This window comes from Bactrocera latifrons, unplaced genomic scaffold, assembly GCF_001853355.1.
Source record: "Bactrocera latifrons isolate USDA-ARS-PBARC rearing strain unplaced genomic scaffold, ASM185335v1 scaffold_7, whole genome shotgun sequence".
In the NCBI taxonomy this organism is placed as follows: Eukaryota; Metazoa; Arthropoda; class Insecta; order Diptera; family Tephritidae; genus Bactrocera; species Bactrocera latifrons.
Window position 1 is genome coordinate 3,752,162 of NW_017537378.1, and position 23,277 is coordinate 3,775,438.

The 23,277-nt window shown below is 35.3% G+C and overlaps 7 protein-coding genes across 10 annotated transcripts; 2 read left to right on the forward strand and 5 right to left on the reverse strand.

Moving 5' to 3' along the window:
* Window positions 1–147: 147 nt before the first annotated feature.
* On the reverse strand, window positions 148–9,210 carry LOC108975818 (intraflagellar transport protein 140 homolog). Its single transcript, XM_018944553.1, has 14 exons — window positions 9,105–9,210; window positions 6,564–6,808; window positions 5,909–6,504; window positions 5,673–5,830; window positions 5,195–5,269; window positions 4,750–5,126; window positions 4,258–4,684; window positions 3,857–4,169; window positions 3,554–3,794; window positions 3,021–3,449; window positions 2,762–2,938; window positions 2,585–2,707; window positions 1,417–2,527; window positions 148–870 (listed from the first exon to the last, which is right to left on the reverse strand). The coding sequence occupies exons 2-14, from the start codon at window positions 6,708–6,710 to the stop codon at window positions 578–580; spliced, it is 4,467 nt and encodes a 1,488-aa protein (XP_018800098.1). The 5' UTR covers window positions 6,711–6,808; window positions 9,105–9,210; the 3' UTR covers window positions 148–577.
* Window positions 9,211–9,297: 87 nt separating this feature from the next.
* Window positions 9,298–10,690, reverse strand: LOC108975824 (translocator protein). The gene is made up of 3 exons (XM_018944562.1): window positions 10,231–10,690; window positions 9,801–9,999; window positions 9,298–9,706 (listed from the first exon to the last, which is right to left on the reverse strand). The coding sequence occupies exons 1-3, from the start codon at window positions 10,546–10,548 to the stop codon at window positions 9,696–9,698; spliced, it is 528 nt and encodes a 175-aa protein (XP_018800107.1). The 5' UTR covers window positions 10,549–10,690; the 3' UTR covers window positions 9,298–9,695.
* Window positions 10,691–11,537: 847 nt separating this feature from the next.
* Window positions 11,538–16,186, reverse strand: LOC108975819 (mediator of RNA polymerase II transcription subunit 15-like). 3 transcript variants are annotated; one of them, XM_018944556.1, is made up of 3 exons: window positions 15,603–16,186; window positions 13,385–15,549; window positions 11,538–13,327 (listed from the first exon to the last, which is right to left on the reverse strand). In XM_018944556.1, exons 2-3 carry the CDS (start codon window positions 15,495–15,497, stop codon window positions 12,033–12,035), a joined length of 3,408 nt encoding a protein of 1,135 aa, XP_018800101.1. In that variant the 5' UTR covers window positions 15,498–15,549; window positions 15,603–16,186; the 3' UTR covers window positions 11,538–12,032. The 3 variants fall into 3 exon arrangements, with proteins under 3 accessions (XP_018800101.1, XP_018800100.1, XP_018800099.1); XM_018944555.1 differs by having other exon boundaries at window positions 11,538–15,539; window positions 15,603–16,184; XM_018944554.1 differs by having other exon boundaries at window positions 11,538–15,549; window positions 15,603–16,184.
* A 249-nt stretch (window positions 16,187–16,435) lies between these two features.
* On the reverse strand, window positions 16,436–17,315 carry LOC108975823 (GRIP and coiled-coil domain-containing protein C27D7.02c-like). Its single transcript, XM_018944561.1, has 3 exons — window positions 17,145–17,315; window positions 16,787–17,085; window positions 16,436–16,727 (listed from the first exon to the last, which is right to left on the reverse strand). Exons 1-3 carry the CDS (start codon window positions 17,206–17,208, stop codon window positions 16,551–16,553), a joined length of 540 nt encoding a protein of 179 aa, XP_018800106.1. The 5' UTR covers window positions 17,209–17,315; the 3' UTR covers window positions 16,436–16,550.
* Window positions 17,316–17,447: 132 nt separating this feature from the next.
* Window positions 17,448–19,657, forward strand: LOC108975822 (protein Notchless). The gene is made up of 3 exons (XM_018944560.1): window positions 17,448–18,931; window positions 18,984–19,461; window positions 19,566–19,657. Exons 1-3 carry the CDS (start codon window positions 17,965–17,967, stop codon window positions 19,576–19,578), a joined length of 1,458 nt encoding a protein of 485 aa, XP_018800105.1. The 5' UTR covers window positions 17,448–17,964; the 3' UTR covers window positions 19,579–19,657.
* Window positions 19,499–22,348, reverse strand: LOC108975821 (pseudouridine-5'-phosphate glycosidase). Of its 2 annotated transcripts, XM_018944558.1 has the most exons (2): window positions 21,828–22,348; window positions 19,499–19,647 (listed from the first exon to the last, which is right to left on the reverse strand). In XM_018944558.1, exons 1-2 carry the CDS (start codon window positions 22,098–22,100, stop codon window positions 19,618–19,620), a joined length of 303 nt encoding a protein of 100 aa, XP_018800103.1. In that variant the 5' UTR covers window positions 22,101–22,348; the 3' UTR covers window positions 19,499–19,617. The 2 variants fall into 2 exon arrangements, with proteins under 2 accessions (XP_018800103.1, XP_018800102.1); XM_018944557.1 differs by having other exon boundaries at window positions 19,499–22,348.
* A 94-nt stretch (window positions 22,349–22,442) lies between these two features.
* LOC108975852 (COMM domain-containing protein 3) lies at window positions 22,443–23,275 on the forward strand. Its single transcript, XM_018944620.1, has 2 exons — window positions 22,443–22,653; window positions 22,711–23,275. The coding sequence occupies exons 1-2, from the start codon at window positions 22,530–22,532 to the stop codon at window positions 23,172–23,174; spliced, it is 588 nt and encodes a 195-aa protein (XP_018800165.1). The 5' UTR covers window positions 22,443–22,529; the 3' UTR covers window positions 23,175–23,275.
* The last annotated feature ends 2 nt before the right edge of the window (window positions 23,276–23,277 follow it).

Here is a 23,277-nt window from a genome sequence, read left to right on the forward strand (position 1 = left end):
GCTGTCAAACCCATGTGGAATTATAGGGTAAATGATACAAGAATGGTAGACCGGTTGGCTTTGTAACTTCAACAATTTCACCTCTGTATATTGCGCAAATAGAGAGTTTGAATAAAATAAAAATTAAATACCTGATCCACATGTGCATTTCTTAAAAACTTATTATCTTTATTTCCGTAAACATTTTAACTTTGTGACTTTTCTTAAGTAATTATGTAAAAAAAAAATATTAAATAAATTCTATGCCTTTGGGTTTATGTGCAATATATGGAACAATTTTTATCCCAGTAATTATTTATTAAAGCGAGTACATTTCACTGAGGAGTTTTGTGTAGTAAATATATGTGAAAATATTAAAACTAGCACATACACACCGTGCCACTCATAAGACCTATGAAGTAATGAATGATTACATGTACACAAGGGTTTCAGTTAAAATTGTCAATTGGTCCTTAAGGAACTCATAGAAACTGTTACAGAAAGCTCTGGTAGCGGTATTTGGTAATTAACCGAGGATTAAACCGATATATACTTATTCATCACAAATTCTAATACTTCACATATTTAACGTGCTTGATTATCTTAATTCCTCTTCTATCTCTTCTTCATTATCCTGATCGGTTTCGCTTTCTTTAATATTGACATTTCTTCGACCGGAATTCCAAATAATATCAAAGTCTAGATTGCATTCTTTTGCTATTTTTTGCACTAAGGCTTTGTCAACCAAACCAATAGTGCTCCAAGCATTATCCTTCAAAGCCAGTTCTTTTAAAGCTCGTCCAGCTTCGGACCACTGCTTCGAATAAGCCAATGCACGAACCAACATCGCAAGAATATCCGCTTGGCGTATTGGTGGCGTTTCTGGTTTTACTGAAATTATTGAAATATAATAATTAATTATTTACGATACTTATAAATAATTACTTTGACCCATATATTAATTGGCATTGGAAAAAAAATGAGTTAAAACTAAAAAAAGAAACAAGGTTGCACCGAAACAGTAATACCCTTCACAGATATAAAAGATTCCATGTAAGAACTTGATTTTGAACTTCCACTTTCTATTGTAACCTTAAGCAATAGTGGTCCGATCTGAACAATTCAAATTTTGTGAAGACATTATTGAATAAAAAAAAATTGTCCATAAAGGGATGAATTTGATCTCTCAACTTGCTAGGCAGCTATGTATATGCTATAGTGCTCAGATGTAGGTGGTTCCAACGAATCAGCAGTTTTTTGGAGAGAAAAATAGAGATCTAAAAACCGACTAAACATTTTAAAATCTCTCCGACGCGGTGTTTCAAACTTCGTGGCATCGTTTAAAAAACGAAAAGTTATGTATCAAGTCGTACTGTATCACGATATCGTAAATTTTTAATTAAAGAATTTCGAAAAAATAATTCAAAAATAACTTACTTAACATATTCCGACAGCCGGAAATCACTGCTTGATTATCGTTATTTTTCATTGCGTTTTGTATATCCAAAACTTTTCGCACATCTGCTATGGCTTTTTCCAAATTATTGAGCGCATGTTGTGAATGTCCAAGTTTTTTTAAGCAATTCGCCGCTTCAAGCATTGCCTTTAAAGCTTTTTCGTAGTTGTGATATTCTTCGATTTCGATTTGTGCGCAAATAGCATAAAAATTTGCTAAGGAATCATATGCTTGGCCTTTCGAATAAAATATCACAATATGTTTAAGAATATGTTCATCCTCTTGCCAATTCAACGCCTGCAAGTAATTGGCTGCCATAATATATACCTCGCGCTGTCGGGACATATTTGCGAAAAAAATTATTTTTTCAGTGCTACCCGATTTTAGCAAACTCTTCATGGCTCGCACTTTATCTCCGGCTTGCGTAAATTTCTTCGTGGCCGTGTGATAGTCACCTTGTTGTTGTAGCAATTCGCCCAACTGTGTAAGAATTTCAATTCGCATTTCTTCATTAAATTCGTTCTTGTTCGGTGTGAGCATCTCGGCAAGTTCCTCGGTGATCGGCACACCTTTCTCCATACAGATTTGTAACGATCGCTTCAAATGCATTGTCTTTGCCAGCAAATAAACAGCCTTTTGATGTTGTTCGATACTCGTGAAAAAGTCCGCACAACGATTCACCAGCTCTGAGTCTGAATCAACGGTTAATTCCGACGCAATTATTTCTAGCACTTCTGGTTGTTCCGACTCAAAGGCCATTTCTAGTGCCTTATGAAGCATACCAGCGCGATGGTATAACTCTACAGCACGTTTGAAAGAACCACATTCTTCAAAGTATGCGGCTGCAATCGCTTTATCACGACTACGAGAAGAACTAGCCACGGTCCAGAGTTCATCCTGGAAATCGTTTTCCTTACAAATACGTATAGCGTTGCTAAACGTTTGAGCCCGTGTGTAGAACATTATGGCTTCTTGGAACTTTCCAACATTCTCATAATGACGTGCTAAGTGATAACAGGCAGCTCTGTCTCCAGATTGTCGTGCTATGACATCCGCTTTCGAAATTTTCCCCAAATAACAAAGTATTTTAACCTGTAATCGTAGTTATTAGGCATTTAAAATAAACACCCTTTTCAACAGACAACTCACTTGAGAAAACCAATCCTCCGCCTTCTGATATACGGCCAATGCAGCATCCATATCACCAGAACTTTCAATGTATTGACCCCACCATTTAAGCATTTTCGGATCAGTACAACTTTGCATATAACGCTAGAGGAATTCTTTGTAATTAAAAGTGCTTAAAATTTGGAGTGCATTAAGAACCTTCATTGCTAGAGGATTATCCAGAAGCATTTGTGTTATATTTTGTACTGGATTATGAGATTTTTCAAAGTACTCCAGTGCGGCCTTAATATCTCCGCTCTCTTTTAATTGTTGAGCCTTGTGAAAATATGTATTTTTTAAGTGCACACGATCTTCCGTCTCGGCCACATTTATAGCCTAAATGAATGAAATGTTACGAAAATACAAATAGTTTAAATATTTTAGTTTTAAGTTAAAACATATGAGGGACTAATCAAACCTCATCTATTTTTCCACGCGCCTGCAATAATTTGTTCAGTAAATCAAATCTGCCACATTTTTTATATAATTCAACTGCTTTTTCGTGCATACCCAATTCGGTAGCGAGTACCGCAAGTTTTGCTTCATCTTCGAGGTCATCATCTTCCATTGCTTGGCGAATGGCACGTACGGAGCGCGCCTTACCCAAATGGCCCATGCATACCTTTGCAACATCTAAGCGACTAGTTTGAACGCACATCTTTGCTAAATTTGTCCAAATCGTTGGAGATTGAATTGATCGTATGGAGCGATAAGCTAAGTCCATGTTGCCCTCAGCAATGTGTAGACTGAAGTTTAAAACCATTTTTCGTATGTTGGGGTCACACTTAATAAGATCGACGAAATCTTGCAGGGGGCGCTCTTTAACAAGATTTATATCCAAAGTTATCTATATTTATTCAAAATAGGTGATTTTAGTAATATATGTACATAGGTACATATGTACATATATTATATATATATAGTATGTAAAGCTTCAATATTCATATTCACCACATTAGGTACGCATAGATTGATCAGTTGCTCCGCCATGGCTAATAAACGTGTTTCGAGTATATTTAATTTATTTTTTTCAGAAAAAAATAAAACCATAATTTCAGACTCGATGCTATGGTTGTAATTGGTCCCAGCTTTTATATGATTTTGTTTTGGCTCCTGTAGCTGCTGCATTGATTTCACCTCAATAGCAAGCAGACGTGGCTCATCTGTATCCCAAAATACATTTACGGGCATACTGAAAATTGTACAAAATAATCGATGCTTATACGTATCTAATAAAATGCGTGAATAGCATACCAAGAATTAGTATTGATTTCGTTCGAATTATGTATGAGGTTATGCTCCATCAAAAGATTACGTTCGAAATTCCAACAATATAGAATGGGTTTTGGAAAAAAATTGCGATTGGCAATTAACACAGCTAAATGGGTGCCAGCTGTGTTGCATTTAACTAAAATCACTTCACCAAAATCATCAAATAAGTCGTAACCTGATTTCCCAGGAAAAATTATCTTAGGATCGTGCCGAGAAACATCATAAGCTTTAATGAAACCATTCATTGTGAAAACACTCAAATAGACACCAGTGAGGTCCATGCCAATTATTTTCCCTAGAAAACCAGAAATGAATTCATTAATTTTTTTAATTTTGAAATATAGACTATACAAGACAATTCATAACTATTTTTCCATACTCACCTTCATTGTCGTTTGCCAAAATTTTATTGAGCACAACGCCACCAATTGAGTATATCATTACTTCATTTGAGTTTAAACAGAAAATATTCTGATTGTGTATGTGCAGACCTAAACACTCCGCATTGAACGTCTGTATGAGTTTCACATTTAGACTTGAATCCTTTTCAGTGCTGCCCTTGGTAATGCTGTCATCTGTATATGACTCAATCCTATAGTCATCCACCTTTTGCACCTTCTCAATGTTATATGCAGATATAGCTCGACCGTTACTAATGATCATATTTAATTGATTAAGTGCCAAAGCAACAATTGCAAAATCAGTTTGAATGAGCGCATGCTTGCCGATCACGTGCTCTAGATAAATAGCTTTTGCATTGCGTTGAACCGCCCACAGATCGCGGGTGTAAAATGATAGCAAAGGTTGCTCCTGTGAAAATAATAAATAGACATATGTATATTATAACATCGTTTGTAGATATTGTCAACCTCGACCTTGAGCACGTAAACGTTTGAAATGCAGTTGATCAGCATACACGGCTTGGCTAACTCATTGAATCCCCAGATGCATTGTTTAACGGCACCACGTACTGTTGATATGTTAGTCAACTGCCACGAGTCCTCAGGCACATCGAAAACGCCTAAACGCCGCTTCCAAGTGTAAATGTTGCCTTGATTGGTACCGGCGCAAAGAGTTTGGTTGCTTGTGCTGTACGCAAGGCAAGTAAAGAGCTCGTTTGTCGGTTGTATGAATTTATGCAATTTACGGCTGTTTAGTGTAGATGAGGACTTTTCGCTCGTGTCATTGCTGAAAACATTTGTACTGGCAGAGTTACCGTCGAGACTAATCGAGGATCCTAGTACGGAAATCGCTATAATCAGAAGATTAATGAAAGTCATTTGAAAGTTTCAAAAATATTTATGTATGAATTTATATCACCAGTACTAGGCAAGTCCATTTTCAGTAGATAGTTATCGCTTTTTTCGATATCCCAAATCCGTACGCTTAGATCACCTGCAATAGTAGTTTATAATACATTTATAGACCGTTAGCAGATATTGAACGTTTTAGCACATATTGTATAGAATATATATATTTTTTCATTCAACCGTTCTATCCAATGCTTAAAACTAATCGACGTAGCTGGAGGATTCTATATATCAAAACTATCAGAATGATCGGAAGATACACTTAATATAATGATGATAAATAGTTAAAGATAGCCTGCTAAGTAGAATCGGTTCACAATTTCACCAATGTAAATCTTCATTCCACCTTTTTATAATAAAGTTTTGAGGAAACATGTAACGATATCTCACGTCTTTAATTTGTAAACTTTCAGAGAATAAGTTCGTTCTCACTTTCTCCAACACAATTAAAAAATTATATGTCTGTCCATATGATTTATGCAACTCACCCGTTATAATTGCCAAGCTATTTCCCGCCCATGAAATAGCACCACCCTTACCAACTTGCCCGCTCAACTTAACTCGGTCCAACTCAGTTAATATACCCGTCGACTCCACCAAATATAAAGCAATTGTCATATCCTCCATCAAGCAAATAACGGCATCTCTAAAACAAATATACATAAGTATGTATTCAGATATTCTAGCAAAAATGCATATAATGACTTTTAAACCGAAATCTCACTTCTTAGGGTGCCACAGCATTTGCATGATGGGCACGGTGTTATTTTTGAGGACTTCTGTGCAGACGCCACCCTGATTTATGTAGTACATTACACCATTTTGCGTACCCACATAGAAACAGTGGTTATCTTTGACACCAGCGTGAATCATACTCCTCGCCGCTGTCCGCGGTCGCCAGTTGGTTAGCGTATCGAGTGCCGCATCATCACCTGCTACTGCCGCCTTAGCTAAATTTACTATTTCCTCACGCACCTCACTCTCAATGGTCCGTCGAAAGGTGATATGCAGCAGAACATCACGCAAATCGTGTGAAAACATTGTTAAAAATTGATACTGACCATCGCAACGCCAACCCGTAAGCAGACCCATCGAATCGGCGGTAACCATACGCCCACCTTGTTCGCTAAAGTCCAACAACACTATGGGCGCTTTATGTGGACCGTGAACACTAGCGAATTCACGATGGCCCGCAAACCAAACATGTATATCACCATTTTCCCAGCCGGTGGCCAACAAAACTTTTTCAGGATGCCAAGCTAGTGCTGAAACCTGCGATGTCGGATGTACCGGATAGGTGACATCGCGTTGAGGTTCACCCTATAATTTAATTGAGACGTAATATTGAAATAAAAGTGTAAATCGATATGTGTGCTCACCGAGTCTGTGAAAATGGTTATAGACCCGCCACGCTCCTGGCTGTAAGAAGCTACAGCAAATAGTGGTTCAGTGAGGTGCCAATTTCCGATGGTGCTAACTGCATCGAAGTCAAGAAATTCCACTTTGGTGTCAAAGTAAAGCGTCATTACGAGAGTTCAGAAACAAATTCCTTTTGGTGGCTAGTTTGATATTAATCGAACGATATAAAACGAACAAATTCGGTTGCCATGGGACCTCTGTGCTTCTAAATGGAAAGAAAACAAATATAAATACAGGATAAATGGAAACTCAACAAAAGCAGCTGACACTATAGCCTTTTAAAGGATGACTACATTTATTTCACATTTTTTATTTATTTTTACAAAACAAGTATTATTGATGAATTTGTTTCTATCAGAAATGTTTACAATGAGCAAAACATTTATAACAACTTAAAACTATAAACTAAATAACTTTGAAAATTGTTTAAGGTTAAATTCCCAGCTTCAGTTTGAGGATAAAAAGTCGTACAAAGAGTGCATTTGAATGGTATGTCTTCATTTTATATTATCATATGTATGTATATCATGTTACAAGTTTTTCTTATATATGCCTAAGTGAAATTCACATATGTAGATAATTTCGCTATATCAATTGCAGTTTAAAATACGATTCCGTTTAAAAAATAACTGTTGATTCAAAATCACAGTAGCGTCATCTATTTTAGACGAGTGGATTGAAAACCAACTTGAGTTCAATTTTAAACGTTATAAGCTTACAAGAAAAGGGCGAAGATACCAAAACCTAAAATAATATAATATGACGCAAGTAGGCTAACACCGATTTTGAAAAAGAATTTTAAGTCATTTAAAAATATATAAATAAATATCGTCAAATTCGTCATTACAGACAGTCCTTATACCCTTATTCGGACACTTCCCATAACCGGACACATTTCATGAAAACAACGATTATATTAATATTTTCATACAAAAACAAATTTTTTTAACCGGATATGAGTGCGTTCTAATGAAAGGACAGGAACACTAATATGTATATAGATAATATTTCGTTCAAATTAGCAAATATTAAATATGCTAAATATTATACACTTTTGAAATAATTTGCTAACGCTCAGAATTTTAAGTGGGTTTTAATTAGCTTTTACACACACTTTCATCGATACATACGTATGTATTTATGTATGTATAAGTGTAATATACATATGCATGTAGATTAATTTAAACGCTCTTAATTTATGCAAGTTATACAAATACATATACATATATATATATATATATATATACAAATGTTTGTACGTATTTTCGCATAGCCTAGCATAAATTGCACCGGTAAATACTATATATACATACATATGTATATGCAAATTTTCATATTCCTGTTTGAGAAGTGATCGACCCATTTGAGTTTAATTTTATATTTCACCACAACAGACTAATTGCTATATACATAACTTATATTTGCAAGAAATTATATAATATTTACATATGTTTGCATACATATAAATAAATGGCGCAGATTTCCTATTCCTGGAAATACAGATAAAAATATTTATTACAATAAAACAGACACAAAACAATAGAGAATAGTGTACCCAAGTACATACATAGGTATGTGTGTATATTAAGCACGTCATTTATTACTTATGTGTGTTATCTATTTTTTATCTATTATGTATTTTTTTTAAATGCAATGTGCTTTTTGATAATTACCGCTTTTAAATGGTTTTGATTTTGAAATTTTTCCGTACACGCAGGTAAGCAGTGAATGATTACTAAATGAGCGCTATACACATAATTGCAAAAAAAGATAAATATGTGTATGTATGTATATCTATTTAGTAAGTTAATATTTTCAGCTTCGCATTTCCTAAATTACTTTTATTTGTAAATTTTTTTTCGAAGCAATATTGAAATATTTAACTTTTTGCTTTATAGTCCATGATTGATTGTAGATCTGTTTAATTTTCGGTCATAGTTTATTACATACTGTAAACTATGGTACATAATAGTTTATAAAACTTTTCCAAGAAAAAAACGAAATTCGAAAGAATTTTCTTCACTCATGTTTTCATATATCTTTTGTAATCATAATATTTATATGTACATAATATTAAATTAATCTGTGTACGCACATGGTTAAAAAATCCACTTTCGAAAATATCTTATAAATCTATACACTTGTGGTCACAGCACCACTTTTGTAGGCGATCCTCAGCTTTAGTATGACTGTGAAACGAGAGATAAATTATTTTTATATGAAATTAGGTTGCACACTGTTCAGTTATAGTCGTGTTTTACACTATATGACCAACCATATAGAAATTGCTCTAATATTCTAATAGTATAAACAAATTACGCATGTGATCTTATTTGAATTATATTTGGTGATTCGTTTTTGTTGACCGCAAGGGTATGTATTTATAAAGATTTTATTCCAACAGAGTCCTCACCTCCACTGATTTATCAAATTTTTTTGTTAATTATAAATGACAATTTTTAAATTAATATATTATATATGGTAATATGTAGAATATTTACTATTCAGCAGGATGTAGTAAAGTTTCAACACGGCAGAATCCCGTAGACGCCAATACTAGCCGTTCATAAGTGTGTTAAATGTAACACAAACCCATTAACCGGTTATTTCCAAGATTCATCTTACATACCGAAGAATGACCAAACTTACACCTCGAATTTCAATCTTTGACTTAATTAATAAAAGGCTTAAAGGTGATTTTTATATCAATTATCTTTTATTAACACGTTTTCACAAAAATAAGCGATTTTCGAACTTTACAAAAATGTTGCTCTTTTAACATTCCCTGCTTAACATTTATAACATAACCCACATGGTATTAAAACACCGGCAATTGTAAGATTTTTTAGGCAACTTGTGTGTTATACATATGTACATATAAAAAAAAGTACTGGAATTATTTTGCGGTAGTGCGCATATAGATTTTCTTAATACAAATTGACATCGATCTTTTAACATGTTTATAGCTAATTGTTATTTTCGAATAGTTAAATTAATTATTTTAAGTTGTGGAACATGTGTACTGCATTAAATGCATTTGTGAATGAATGGTGTTGCCATAATTGCAGCGGTTGAGGCGCGGTAAAATGACATCATACGACATCTATGAATGTACATACTCATTTGCTTTAAAACAATTTATACTTGCATATGCAATAAAGTGTAGTTATTCATTGTGCTTGTATTATTTTACTGACCCTTTTTCTCCTCAGCGGCTGGAGCCGTCACAGCCTTACTCTCAGGATTCAATTTGTACATGGCATGATTAAGCACCGTTGCGAAGCTCAGCCAAGCAATGTATGGAACAAACAATAGACCAGCCACTTTATTTACCCTATAGAAGAGTATACCACAGGCTGTGGACGCTGCAGTCAAAGCAATGATATCGATGAGCCCCTAGGTGAAAAGCGAGAAACATGTAATTATATATTTTAGCTATGAAAATTATTAATAATGAGTCCAATCTTTTAGAAACCACTTTTTTGAACTGTATAGTAAATAGAAACTACTGGTATATGTTAAATGCGCACTTATAATTAGTGATATGCAATGTACAGTTCTAGAAAATGTTCTTTGTATAGTCAGTTAGACTTTTTAATACTCAATTTTAAACGTTACGCAACTTACGCCTTTGATATTACGTTGTCCAAAGAAAATTGGAGTCCATGCCCAGTTGAGTGCCAACTGTGTACCGTACGCAATGAGCGGTAACTGTGCCTCACCGCTGAAGCCGCCACCATCGCGCCACACCAGATATGAAGCATAGCCCATGCCTGAATAAAGCGATGTCCAGACCGGTGCAAATATCCAGTTTGGTGGCCGGTATGATGGAAAATTCAGATTCTTGTACCACGTTTGTATATTTTTTCGAGTTATTATGCCATTTATGACACCACCAACGTTTGGGAGCACAACTGCGCCTATGATTTTCAGCACATCACTCATTTTTCTGTAGTTTTATGAAATATTTTTGTTTTATTTGACACTTTTTTATATTTTTAACCTTAAGCCGCTTGTTTCTTTAGCTGCTTTTCTTTGCGAATTACCGAAGTGAACTAAACTATCAGCTGTCGGTTTCATACTTCACGCGGTGGGTTGTCGTTGTGATATGCCTACGAGCCCACCGCCCCGTCCCTCCATCTGATAAACTTGAAAATCTCGGTTTTTTCTCTCTCTATGACTGCTTAGTTGGTAAACATCTTCGTGTCTACATATATACATACATACATATATATGTATGTATGAACAACTCTACATACCAGAGATCGGGCCATAATGGAAAATGTTATAAAAAACGCTTATTTTGAGGCGCTCTCACACTGGAATAAGTTGAACATCCCTTTATTGCTGCTACGTACGAATGTCTATCAATGTACACGCTAACGGCGGACGCACCTTTTTTGCTTTGGTTTTATATTTCCCTACATACATAAGTATGTTGACACAAATTTATCGCCTATAATCTCAATAATAGTATTTTCCCGTTTGAAAAACGGGTTAATATTATTAAGAGCTATATTGCATATTCTCTTGTTTTTCTCCTGGAATGACTTTAGTTCAAATTCCACATTCCTAATTTCTTTAATTTTCAAGAGTTTGGAAATATAGAAAAATTTTAATAAATCTCCATATGTACATATCAACAATGCTTATAAGTTTGTATGCCTACAAAGGGTAGTGTTCTTGTCAATAAACAAAAATTATTATTTGTACATACATATGTCTGAATGTATGTAACTGCTCTTGTGTTTAAGCCGTTATTAATTTTGATAGCAACAATTAGTGTCGGATTAACATATAAAAAAACACTAAACGGCAATATTCTCTATACAAGTATGTTCACATTTTTTAAATCTAATGAAATCTTTCCACTCCAATCTATGAAGAACTTAAAATTTATGCTTAGAAAATTTATAAGCATATAAACACTAAAATTAGTTTCAGTAATACAATTTATTTTCAGTTATTAATTTAGAATTACATTTTGGTTCTTTACAACACCTAAAACTAAGCAAAGTATAAACAACCAAGCATAAATCTAAATCGATGTCCAAAAATCAAATAGATGAGGAATCCATTTGAAAACTATATGTTTCCTTCTTGCTTCGTATATTTACTGAAACATTTTCTTGTTTTTATTTTAAGAAACGCTAACTTTAAAACGGTGTTAGTGGTGAAAACTGTTTTATCATGAACATATTAGTATGAATATTTTATATGTATGTGATGTAAAGTCGTTTATGATAGCAGGTTAGTATAATATGTTGAAATAATGTTTAAGAATAAAATAAAAATTCACAAAATGCAAATGCAATAGCAAGTTAAAATATTCATTGAGAGTAATTCATAAAAGCATGAATGAAAGTAAGAACAATGCAACATAATTAAATTCAGCTAAAACTTCTCATCATATTGGGGAAGAAGTTTTACTATTTCGAAAGGGATGGTTTGTTCGATGTAGCAGTATTTTCAATTGTTGGTGACAAGGTTGGTGGCGTTGTTGGTACTGATTTCGTTTCTACCAAAGCTCGGGGTTGTTCAGCTACTGTTTGCGTACCGGACACCGTACCTTTCACATTCATTTTTTGCTGTTTTCCACCAGAGTTTGCATTTGTTTTACTTGCTGCTGGCGGTGTGTTTGCCTTCTTAGTAGTGCCAGGTGTTGTCCCGGTATTTCCAGTATTAGGTCGTGCAGATTTAGTATTTGCTCCCAATGTTGTCTTGGATTTTGCTGATGTATCCGTTTGTTGTTGTTTTTGCGGTGAATTTGCCTTTTTTGCTGCTGAATCAGGAGTCGCCTTTGAAGCGGGAATTATTGGGTGCTGTTTGTCTGTTGTTCCTTTTTCGGGTGACAACTTTGTCGGTGTGTTTGGCATTGTTGGCGTTATTGGGGTCGTTGGTGTAGATTTGTTGTTATTCGTTGACTTTGATTTGACTTTTGATGTTTGTTGTTGTTGAATAAGTTGTCCCGGTTGCGGCTTCGTTACTAACTTTAATTTAGCATCGCCTGCTGTAGGTGTCTTTGGCTGTTGTTTCGACGTTTCGTTCGAGTTCTTAATATTTGTGGTCTGTTTTGGCGGTAACGCCTTTTGTTTGGGGCTTATTGATATGGGCACAGGTTTTTCATCAACAATTTGATGCTGAACTGATACATTGCCAGTCGATGATGTTGATAGTTCGGGGGTAATAGATCCTTGGTCTTGAGGTTGGCACACTTTCTCCTCTTCGACGGTAGCGCTTGAATCTAACTGTAGTTCTTTTACATCTGCTTTATTCAATATCTCTGACTTCTGAATATCCTTCACTTCCACATTTATAGTATTGTTTGATGAGAATAAGACTGCAGCCGGTAGTGTTATGGGGGGTTGTGATTGTAGTTTTTCGGCCATTGATGGCTGCTTGCTTGCCGAATCTATAGCAATCAATTTTTCATTATTCACATCATCGATCTTATTATTATTGGCAGGTATTTGCGATGTGGGTAAAGGTATTGCCGGTGGCAGTGATTGTACTATTTCAGCCAATGTAGGCTGTTTCACTAATTGTTCACCTAAAGTGTCGCCCTCTGGCGTAGCAACATTTTGCGATTCAAGTATCTGCACATTAGGAATCTGTTCCACTACTGTCATACTTGTATCATTGTTTTCGCCTACTTTCGGAAGAATTTTATCTGTGAATGATGGACTGTCTGCAATGATCTCTTTTTCAGCACTAGGTAAATTTTCTGTAACAATAATAACACCCTTTACATCTGAAACTTTGTTTAATGACTCTACCTTACTATCAAGACATTGAAGAAATTCCAGGCTTGTTTTAGGCAATGGACTTTGGGACTTTTGATTATTCGTATTCAACTCTTTCTCTTGTGTTTTTTTAACAGATGTGTTTGTAGCTTCTAGCTCCTCAGTTAGCACGGATTCAATCTTTTTTTCTACCCCTTCCTGTTGGTCAGATGGAAGTTCAGGTAGCGTCTCCTTTTTAATAGTTTCCTCTGACAGGTTGTTCAAATTTTCTATTAGAATATCTTTAGCAATTTCATTTACTATCTGCATCATTTTCTCGCTAGATTCTAATGATTGTAAAGCAACAGTTTTGATGGATAAGTCTGGTGGTTGTATATCCGTTTCGGCTGGCTTTCCGGTTTCTATAGTGGGTTCTATAGATAATATATCTTTGTAGGTTTCTTCAACTTGTTGACTTTCAGGTTTTTGCTTATCTACCTCTTCATTATCATTAGCTACAGAATCAGATTGTTGTTGCTGATTCTCGTCCTGCTTAATTGATTCGGGAAGAGGTTCAGCTTTTTTGTATTCTTTGCCATCATCTGCCAAAACTGTCTTCACTTCTTGTGAGCTTTTAATTTGAGCGTCTGACTGTTTTTGATTACCTGAAGCCTCTTTTACATTTTTTTTGGTGCCTTCAGATTGTTTTTCACTCTTGTCAGCGGGCCTTTCTTTGGATGATTTTAATATTTTTTTTTCGTCCTGCTTACCTGATTTTGGCAGAAGTTCCGCCTTTTTCAATCCTTTCTCAGTATCCGTTTTTCTCTGGATTTCTTGATTTTGTTGTTTTTGTTGAGGCTGTTTATTTTTTTGTTTTATTGGCGATTCATTCTTTTGTTGTTGTTGTTGCAGGGGAAGTTTTTGTGCCTGATTTAAAATCGACTTGGTTGGTTGACTTTCACCTTGTTTTTCGATATTTTTGTCTTCGTTTTCTTCAAGACCTATTTGTTCTTGCTGAGAGTTTAATTCTGGTCCCATTTGTTTTTCCTTCACCTTTGTTGTAGTTGGTAGTTCTGGTTTCGCCGACAATTGCTGTAATTGTTTTGTTTGCTGGTTATCCCCATTATTCTTTACATTTTTTGATCTTTCAGTTATTTGTACTGGCTTTTCCGATTCGATGACATCAGTAACATCAACTTTACTAGATTCATCAACTTTTCTAATGCCGTCTAATTTTAAAGTTGAAGTTTTCGAAGAAATTTCATCAGGTTTCTTATTAACTTTAATGGAGTTTTGACTTTTATTTTCAAGCTTAGATTTTTGCCTGGAAAGTTCCTGTTTTTGTTGTGATTTGTGTTCATTCTTTTGTGTCCCTTTATTTCTTCCTATATCATTTGTTGATTTTATATTTAGCTTCTCAGTTCTATTTAAGTTTTCTTTTTCTGGATTTATTTCCTGTTTTTTAATATTAGTTTCATTTTCGTTCTGTATTTCCAACTTTTCGTTTGATATTACATTTAAATTTAAACTTTCCAACGGTTGCACATTGTTTCCCTTTTCATTATCCTTAGCTTCCGATAAGAGTGGTAACACTGCAGCCGATTCTCCTTTGGTTTCGGTTTTTTCAATTGCCGGTTTTTCGTTAGTAGTAGTAGTTTGCTCTCCCACTTTCATTGCCTCTATTTTAGCCACCTCATCGAAGTCACTCACCAACATAGGTACATCATCTTCCTCTACAACGCTATAAAGCATATTTGTACTTGCAGTCGCATCACTACCGTCCATAGTTCCCGCCGCTTTCTTTGTACCCGTCATTGAATTAGCGAACATGCGCAGCTGCACCACCGTCTCTTGACCCAGCTGTGGCAATATCTCCGGCAACATTTCTACAATTTTCTTTGTCTCTCCATGTCCGGTAACAGAGAAAGTATTTGCAGAGAGAGATGCTTGCGCTTTTGGATTATTAAAGTGAATAACGGTTAGATCGTCTTTAATTATATTCACTTCTTCAATTCCCGGTATGGTACTAACGGATAACTTTTTTAAAGAACTTTGCAACTTTTTATCATCCGTAGTGGCAGTCTGGTGCATAACCTTCTTCTTACGACGGGCTGAGCCCTTGCCTCCTATCCGCACTTGCGATTGCAGCCGCTTCAATTTTTCCACATTCATCTTATATGAATGCAATTTACGTTTGAATCAAGTTAATACAGTCTGAAAACGCCTACTTTTAATTAGGAATTACATAAAATCTGACATTTTTTCTTCCAATCTTACCCTCACACCAAAAATATTATTTTGCTGCTGTAAAACTCGTGGCTGCAACAACGACTGTGGTATCGACGACTATTCAGCCAAACTCAAGGCCCAAGCATGCAAATGGTCGAACATTTCGAATTTTGCATTCCTATACACACAGTTCGGCAATTGTTGCCGAACAATACATCTGCCTCAGAGTAGCAGGTATATTAATATCGCAAATTTCTTTGCAAAAGATATAAAAAATTCTCACATCACATAGCAGACATGCACACATCGTACCGTTGTGCGCTTAAAAATAAACATAAACCCCACCAAGAACGGAGCATTTTAGCAATTATTGCCATTAACCATGCGACTTATTACATATTGTGTCTGTTTGAGACTGAAAAACAGAAGCGACTGACAAAAAGTGCACCGCAACATAGGATAGAGTGGGTAGAAATATACAACAAAAGTATGTTTTAATGTGCTCATAGTGGAAAAGTGGAAGAAGACTTTTTGTTGCGTATAATGCAATTGCAATGTGAGAATTTTACATCTCTTGTAGATGAGTTGTTGCTAACTTTAGAAAAATGCACGCTTTATCTTCATGGAAACAACCTCAGTTAACGTGTTCGTGTAGAAATTTTTTCAGAAAACATTTATTTTTCTTTTTTGCAAATATTATTTGTCTTGTTAAAAATCTTCATACCAAATTCATATCTATGTTTCACCAGATCGACCTGGTGCACCATGCAGAGTACAGACAGAAATAAACTGTTCCCATAACCAAAAACTTTCAAAAACTAGTTGGGGAATGTTTTCTCTCACCTATACCTTCCCATTTATATTTATGGCCATTACTAATTTCGAAAAACAATTGTTGTGAATTATCAAAATATTTTTTTTTATTTTTCAAAATCAATGCCTGACTTATTCCCCAATTTAATCATAAACAGATATCATTAATTGCAAATACCTCTTCTATTGTTCCAAACTTTCAGTTTCTTTAGCCAAATGTTTTACCTTCTCCCATTGGGATTCCATTAATTGCAGTGCCGTTTGAATTTGTACTAACAATTTCTCTTCATTGTTCATCTCTACGCTTGCTTCTTCATATTTTGCATTTTCAATTTTCAACGACGCTATCATTACAGAGTTCTATTAGGAGAAATGAGAAATTCACAACAATATTTAAAGGAAATCAATATCCAGCTCACCTCAAGAAATTTTTGTTTCATGTCTGCTAACTCTTTGTCTGCATTCATTTCGTCTTCTTCAGTATATTGCTTGGAATGATCATAATCTGTTGCCAACAGGACGTAATCCGGTATAGAAAAATTCTTTAAGTCCATTTTTTCAATAGCAGTGAGTTTTTGTTCCATGTCACTAAGCATTTTACTTTTCACTTTTTCTTTCTGCTCTAGTAAAAATACGGTTGTATCGTCATTACCCATGGATAATTTGTTCACCATTGATTGAAGTGTCAGTGATAATATCTTATTCAAATAATGCCGCCCTGTATATGCATAGTTGTTCGATATGATCTTAATTTATTAAATAGATGGAAATACTTACTCTCTAACGAAAACTGTTCTACAGAGAAATTGAAATGCTGTATTTCATATTCGCTTTTTTCCATTTTGCGTTATTTTGTGAAATACAAATTAAATAAAAAACGTTCTTAATTTTATTCTTAAAACAACAACAAATCAAATGTTGTGACCGTTCAGTGGATGCAAAGATGAGGTTGTTTAGTTCAAGATCGATAATTGTTTGATATATGTATAAGAAAAGTTTCGCACATCTATAGATTAAAAATCTCAAATTTAGAGACTTGAGACTGTATCAGTAATTCTAAAATATAATAAGATCACCAATTGTTTTTTTCCAAAAAAATTCTCTATCTGTTAATATTTATAAACAAGTCAAATAAGTGGTACATAGAGTAGTCAATTCCAGATGAAAATACAAAATAACGAAAAATTAGGTTTACTAACATACTTATACGAAAATGTATGTTAACCACCAATCCAATAAGCGTATTGTTAGTTATTTTCATTTAAATGTTCATGATTTTTGGGGCCAATGTGGGAAACGTCGGAACCAAAAGAAAACAATCACAATATCGGCACTAATGTAATAGTTATATTTAATTTTATTGTAAATATATCAAAAAAAAAAAACATTCGAATAAACCTGTTCTGAGTTAACAATTAGTTTTCAACACGTCATCTTTACATTAGCGCACCCTAATGGCACTACTGAAATGCATATTATTGAATAAAATTATGTGGCATTGATGTTTTGAGTCCGCCGGCACGTGTTTGTTTGATGTTGACAATCACTCCATTGATGAATAATAAAAGTACAATTCGATTAATTGTTTTATAAAAATATGTCCAAACGACAAAAAATAGAGGAAGCAGCGGAAGTGGACGATGGACGTACAGTTCAAGCACGACTCGTATCAGACACTGGCGAGGAGGCAGGTCCTCCAATTGATTTACCTCTTACAGTCACCGTAGAGCAGCTGGGTCTTATTTGTAATGCGTTATTAAAAAATGATGAACCGACACCATACCTTTTCTTTGTGGGAGAAGAAGAGATTAAAAAAACTCTTAACAGCGCATTGGATTTAAATTCAATAGACACTGAAAATGTAATCAAAATTGTGTATCAACCGCAAGCTGTGTTTAAAGTTCGTCCAGTAACACGATGTACAAGCTCAATGCCAGGTCACGCAGAAGCTGTAATTTCAATTAGTTTTAGCCCAGACGGCGAACATTTGGCCAGTGGATCAGGTGACACAACAGTGAGATTATGGGATTTGACAACCGAAACACCACATCATACATGCTCGATACACAAACAATGGGTTATGTGTGTTGCTTGGTCGCCTGATGGAAAGAAGTTAGCAAGCGCTTGTAAAGCAGGAAATATTATATTATGGGACCCAACGAATGGCAAACAAATCGGTCGAACATTAGTCGGTCATAAGAAATGGATAAACTGTTTGAGCTGGGAACCATATCATCAGAATCCCGATTGTCGTCGATTAGCCAGTGCCGGTACGGATGGAGATTGCCGTATTTGGGACACCGTGTTGGGACATTGCATTCTAAATATATCAGGACACTCTAGTTCAGTAACCGCTGTACGATGGGGTGGATCTGGGCTTATTTACACTTCGTCTAAGGATCGTACAGTAAAGATGTGGCGGGCAGATGATGGAATACTATGCCGAACATTTTCTGGACATGCTCATTGGGTAAATAATATTGCGCTGAATACGGATTACGTTTTACGAACGGGACCGTTCCATCCGATAACTGATCGTAAAAAGAAATATTCAGAAATTGAGAGTAAGTATGAATATATTAAAAAAATTAAATGAGTGCAACCATATATTTTTAGAGAATGAATTGAAAGAAATGGCTTTACAAAGATACAATCAAGTGTGCCCCGATGGTGTTGAATCATTAGTATCGTGTTCCGATGACTTCACGCTTTATCTTTGGCGTTCAAAGCAAAATAAATGTGTAGAACGAATGACGGGTCACCAAAATGTGGTCAATGATGTTAAATACTCACCTGATGTGAAGCTCATTGCATCCGCCTCTTTCGACAAGTCTATTCGCCTTTGGCGCGCTCAAGATGGCAAATTTATAACTACATTCAGAGGGCATGTTCAGGCTGCTTATACACTGGCATGGTCAGCAGACTCGCGTTTGCTGGTGAGTGGTAGTAAAGATTCAACTCTGAAAGTATGGAGCGTTCAAACGAAAAAGTTGGCACAAGAATTGCCGGGTCATGCAGATGAGGTTTTCGCTGTGGATTGGGCTCCGGACGGGACACGAGTGGCATCTGGTGGCAAGGATAAGGTGGTGAAATTGTAAGTTTAAGCAAAACTTACTGTCAAACAGTAACAGTTTAACGTTGAATGCATACTTTATTATTCTTATTTTAGACCTTATAAATTCTATTTATTTTTTACAGATGGGCTTATTAGTATACATCCAGATGAGGTATATAACGTGTATAAATTGTCTTAATAGGAGTGTTCGTATCGTAGCAGTTTCTATAAAAAAATAAACGTTTTATTATAAGTTTAAATAAACCAAATAAGAAGTTTGTTAAATTATTTTTTACACAAAATCAATAATTTTGTTTCAAAGATGATTTTAATTTATATAGCTATGTCGACTCTTTAACAATGCACAAAAAGAAATGCTCAATTATATATGGATATTTACCCACAAAATTTTTTTAGAAGATTGATACATACTCGTATTTACATATTTTATATATTGATATAAATGTGATTATTGTTCAAGGTAAACGTTTTTTATGGGTATAAAAGTATGGCTCCCATAAATATGAGTTAATAACGTAAACTTACAACGACGTTTCCTTAAGGTTTCTTAAAACTGATTCTAAACTGACAGATTCTTCAATGTCATCACTGAAATAGCGAAACGGTACTGCCGCACGTGATTGCAGAGCCCGTTCTGCCGCCAGAAATCCCAACGCTACACAACTTTTCATGTCAAAGCCTCGTAAAAGTGCTGTTATGTAACCGCTTGTAAAACTATCACCTGCCCCTGACACATTTTTAATGTTTTCTACCTTAGGTGCTTTGTAAAACCGTAGTGCGTGAACATTTTGTTTACTTTCAATCATAGGTAAATAAGAACCAGTTTTTACATCAAACAGTGGTTTACCAGATGCAGCTAAGTCGCCATTCAAACTAAGTAATACGCCTTCTTGTCCAAGCGTTAGAACGATACAATCGAAATGACCTCGGACAAGTGCCAGTAGGTATTTGGCTTTCTCCAGTAAAGTCTCTACTGTATCACTGTTGTTAACTTTACTTTGTACTGGAGTTCCCGTGATAGCTTCTACAATGGTATGCAATTCATAAATATTTGGCGATATAATTCGAATCTGTTGTGTAAGACTCTTGGGTAGAGTAAACGGCTTGTGAGCAATTCGCATATCCGTTGGTTCAAAAAACACTGGTCGCCGATGTTTTTGAGCAAGACGCAGGACGCATGCCATTGCTTCAAAAGAGAGATTGCTATCTATTACAATTATTGGAGCGGAACTTATCTGCTCCTCATATCGTTGAATCACTTCTACCGTAATATTTTGATGAATCTCCATATTTCCTAAAATGATTTTGCAGTCACCAGTTTTATCAAAAAGTAGAGTGCAGAGGGAAGTGGCACATTCTTCATCGACCATTACAGAACTTCTTAAAGGCCTAGGAATCATTTTTAATAAACTTTTCCCGATTTGGTCGTCACCGACAATGGAAATAAAGTTTGCTGCGCCGTACAATTTAAAAATTCCCTCGGCAATGTTGCGGCCAACACCACCCGCTGATTCGGTTGGTTTTGCACAATACGTAGCTCCGTCTAGCACACTTGGAATTTCGTCGACCATAGTTAATGAAAGATCTAAAATTGAGGCACCAATCACTAGGGGAGAGGAGACGGATTCAGGTATAGATTCACCTCTCAACGTATAACTTTTACTTCTCCTGGATAATTCCCGGGATATTTGAGCAGCAACAGTAGCATTGTTTTTAATCAACGCAATATTTGCATCTAGACTTTCTCCGTGTGTTATTTTGGCTATTGCGGCTAGCAAATAAGGTGTTACTTGTTTGCCATAAATTCCCTGAAGTTTTGCTTCACACGTTGCCTGTTCGATTGCTGCTTCAATCATTTCTTTATTCGCTGCAAATTGCTCAGGTACAGGTACACCAATCAAAATTCCTGATTTTAAATCTAACTCTTTCAAAGCTTTTATTAAGTTAGCAGCTTCCAATGGCCCATTTAGGTTATATGGAACCTTGCATCCACTATTACGTGTATAAAAATCAGGAAAAGTGCAATCCTCAATTCCATAACTCGCAACACATACTCCTTGGGTCTCTAAGTACTCAAGAGTTCGAGGTATATCTAATATAGATTTAATTCCACTTGACACTACCGTAACTGGTGTTCGTCCTAACTCCACCAGATCTGCTGATATATCCAATGTAACATGTCCATCGCGGTGAACTCCACCAACACCTCCAGTAGCAAATATATCTATTCCCAACATGTGGGCTATGATCATTGTAGCTGCTACAGTTGTGCCTCCACTTCCCCCTGTAGCTACCAAATAAGGTAAATCACGTCTTGAAATTTTCATTATCTCATTATGGTTTTTCTTGACTATTTTTTCCATTTCCTCTGAGGTAAGACCTACCTTTATTCGACCGTCAATTATGGCAATTGTTGCTGCTAGCGCACCATTTTCAGAAACAAGCTGTTCCACCAATTGTGCTGTCTCAATATTTTGTGGATAAGGCATGCCATGCGTAATGATCGTCGATTCTAAGGCCACAACTGCTTTTCCTTGCTTAAGTGATCGTTGCACTCTGGGATGAACGTCAACCAGTGCTCTAAAGTTACGAAGCGAAGTTCGAAAAACATATTTTGAGCATACATGCAGAAATGGAGACGTAATGGCCAAAACCATTGTACAAAACACTTGTTTTCTATTTACTTCTATACAATGCTAAACAATTAATGTGCACAAACTTTTACGTACTACAAATACCCTTTATGCAGAGATTTTGTGGCTAGGAATATATAGACATTGTTCACTTTACCGCCTTCTGTCAAAGAAAGTTAATTGATATTTTACGTAAATTTACATTGAACAACCTACTACATCAATTTATGATCTTCATTAACCTTTAAAACTAAACTGTACTCTAGCACACTTGTTACTCCTTAAAACATTTTCAGATAATTTTGAATCTATTATTTATCGATAACATGTCTTTAAAGTCGGTATATCATTTATATACGTCAAAGTCAAAAGTYAACAGAAGGAATGTAAAAACAACTCGATGATAAAACTTGAACTGGAGAAATTTAAGTAAACAAATAATATTGTACAAAAATGGCTCTTAATCTTTCCGATCCTGTGATAAAGGGTCTTCAGCAGTTGGGCACAGATATAAATATAGACATTTCGAAAAAGCTAATAGCAAACACACTGAAACATACACTTTCTCCCGAAGCAAGTGAGTATGTATTACTTGAAATTTAACAGTATTTACGGAATGTTTTCTTTGATAAAGGTATTCCATCCGTACCAGATATCTACGTAACGAATGCAGATAAAGCGAAACTTAGTGAATATGCTGTAGTAACATTACTAGCGATAGCTACTAAACACGGAACTGATGCTGGGAGTTTGCGAGCATTTTTGGAAAAATGTGAAATCCAATCAACCATATTAGAGGAATTGGTCCACACCTATGAGGATCATCGAAAAGAGCTAACCATTCGTCAATTGCAAATAGGAAGTGATTTTCCACATATTACTGATGTACAATGGCGCATTATGTCGGATGTTCGTTCATCTACTTCTGATTGTAGTTCAGGCGAAGTGAGTTTTCATGTAAATCTTGGCCGTTATAATGAAAACAATGGGGAACGAGAAACTATTGTTGAATTCGTATGTAGCACTGAGGAAATGCATTTACTAATTAATAAGTTGAAAGAAATCGAAAGACACTGTGAAAAAGTGGCTACAAAATAAACCCCTAAATTTATGGACCTTGATACGGGAAAACTGTGAACGATTAAACAACGAATAAAACTTTGCAAAATGATCACTATAGGTGATTTCATTCCCATAAACA

Coding starts and splice junctions, on each gene's coding strand:
- LOC108975818 (XM_018944553.1), bottom strand. CDS start 6,710: ATGACGCTTTACTTTGACACCAAAGTGGAATTTCTTGACTTCGATGCA. Junction 6,505..6,563: donor TAACCATTTTCACAGACTCG/GTGAGCACACAT, acceptor ATTAAATTATAG/GGTGAACCTCAACGCGATGT. Junction 3,450..3,553: donor ATCTATGCGTACCTAATGTG/GTGAATATGAAT, acceptor GAATAAATATAG/ATAACTTTGGATATAAATCT.
- LOC108975824 (XM_018944562.1), bottom strand. CDS start 10,548: ATGAGTGATGTGCTGAAAATCATAGGCGCAGTTGTGCTCCCAAACGTT. Junction 10,000..10,230: donor GACAACGTAATATCAAAGGC/GTAAGTTGCGTA, acceptor CTTTTCACCTAG/GGGCTCATCGATATCATTGC.
- LOC108975819 (XM_018944555.1), bottom strand. CDS start 15,497: ATGAATGTGGAAAAATTGAAGCGGCTGCAATCGCAAGTGCGGATAGGA.
- LOC108975823 (XM_018944561.1), bottom strand. CDS start 17,208: ATGGAAAAAAGCGAATATGAAATACAGCATTTCAATTTCTCTGTAGAA. Junction 17,086..17,144: donor AGAACAGTTTTCGTTAGAGA/GTAAGTATTTCC, acceptor ATGCATATACAG/GGCGGCATTATTTGAATAAG. Junction 16,728..16,786: donor TGAAACAAAAATTTCTTGAG/GTGAGCTGGATA, acceptor TTCTCCTAATAG/AACTCTGTAATGATAGCGTC.
- LOC108975822 (XM_018944560.1), top strand. CDS start 17,965: ATGTCCAAACGACAAAAAATAGAGGAAGCAGCGGAAGTGGACGATGGA. Junction 18,932..18,983: donor GAAATATTCAGAAATTGAGA/GTAAGTATGAAT, acceptor ATATATTTTTAG/AGAATGAATTGAAAGAAATG.
- LOC108975821 (XM_018944557.1), bottom strand. CDS start 22,100: ATGGTTTTGGCCATTACGTCTCCATTTCTGCATGTATGCTCAAAATAT.
- LOC108975852 (XM_018944620.1), top strand. CDS start 22,530: ATGGCTCTTAATCTTTCCGATCCTGTGATAAAGGGTCTTCAGCAGTTG. Junction 22,654..22,710: donor TACACTTTCTCCCGAAGCAA/GTGAGTATGTAT, acceptor TCTTTGATAAAG/GTATTCCATCCGTACCAGAT.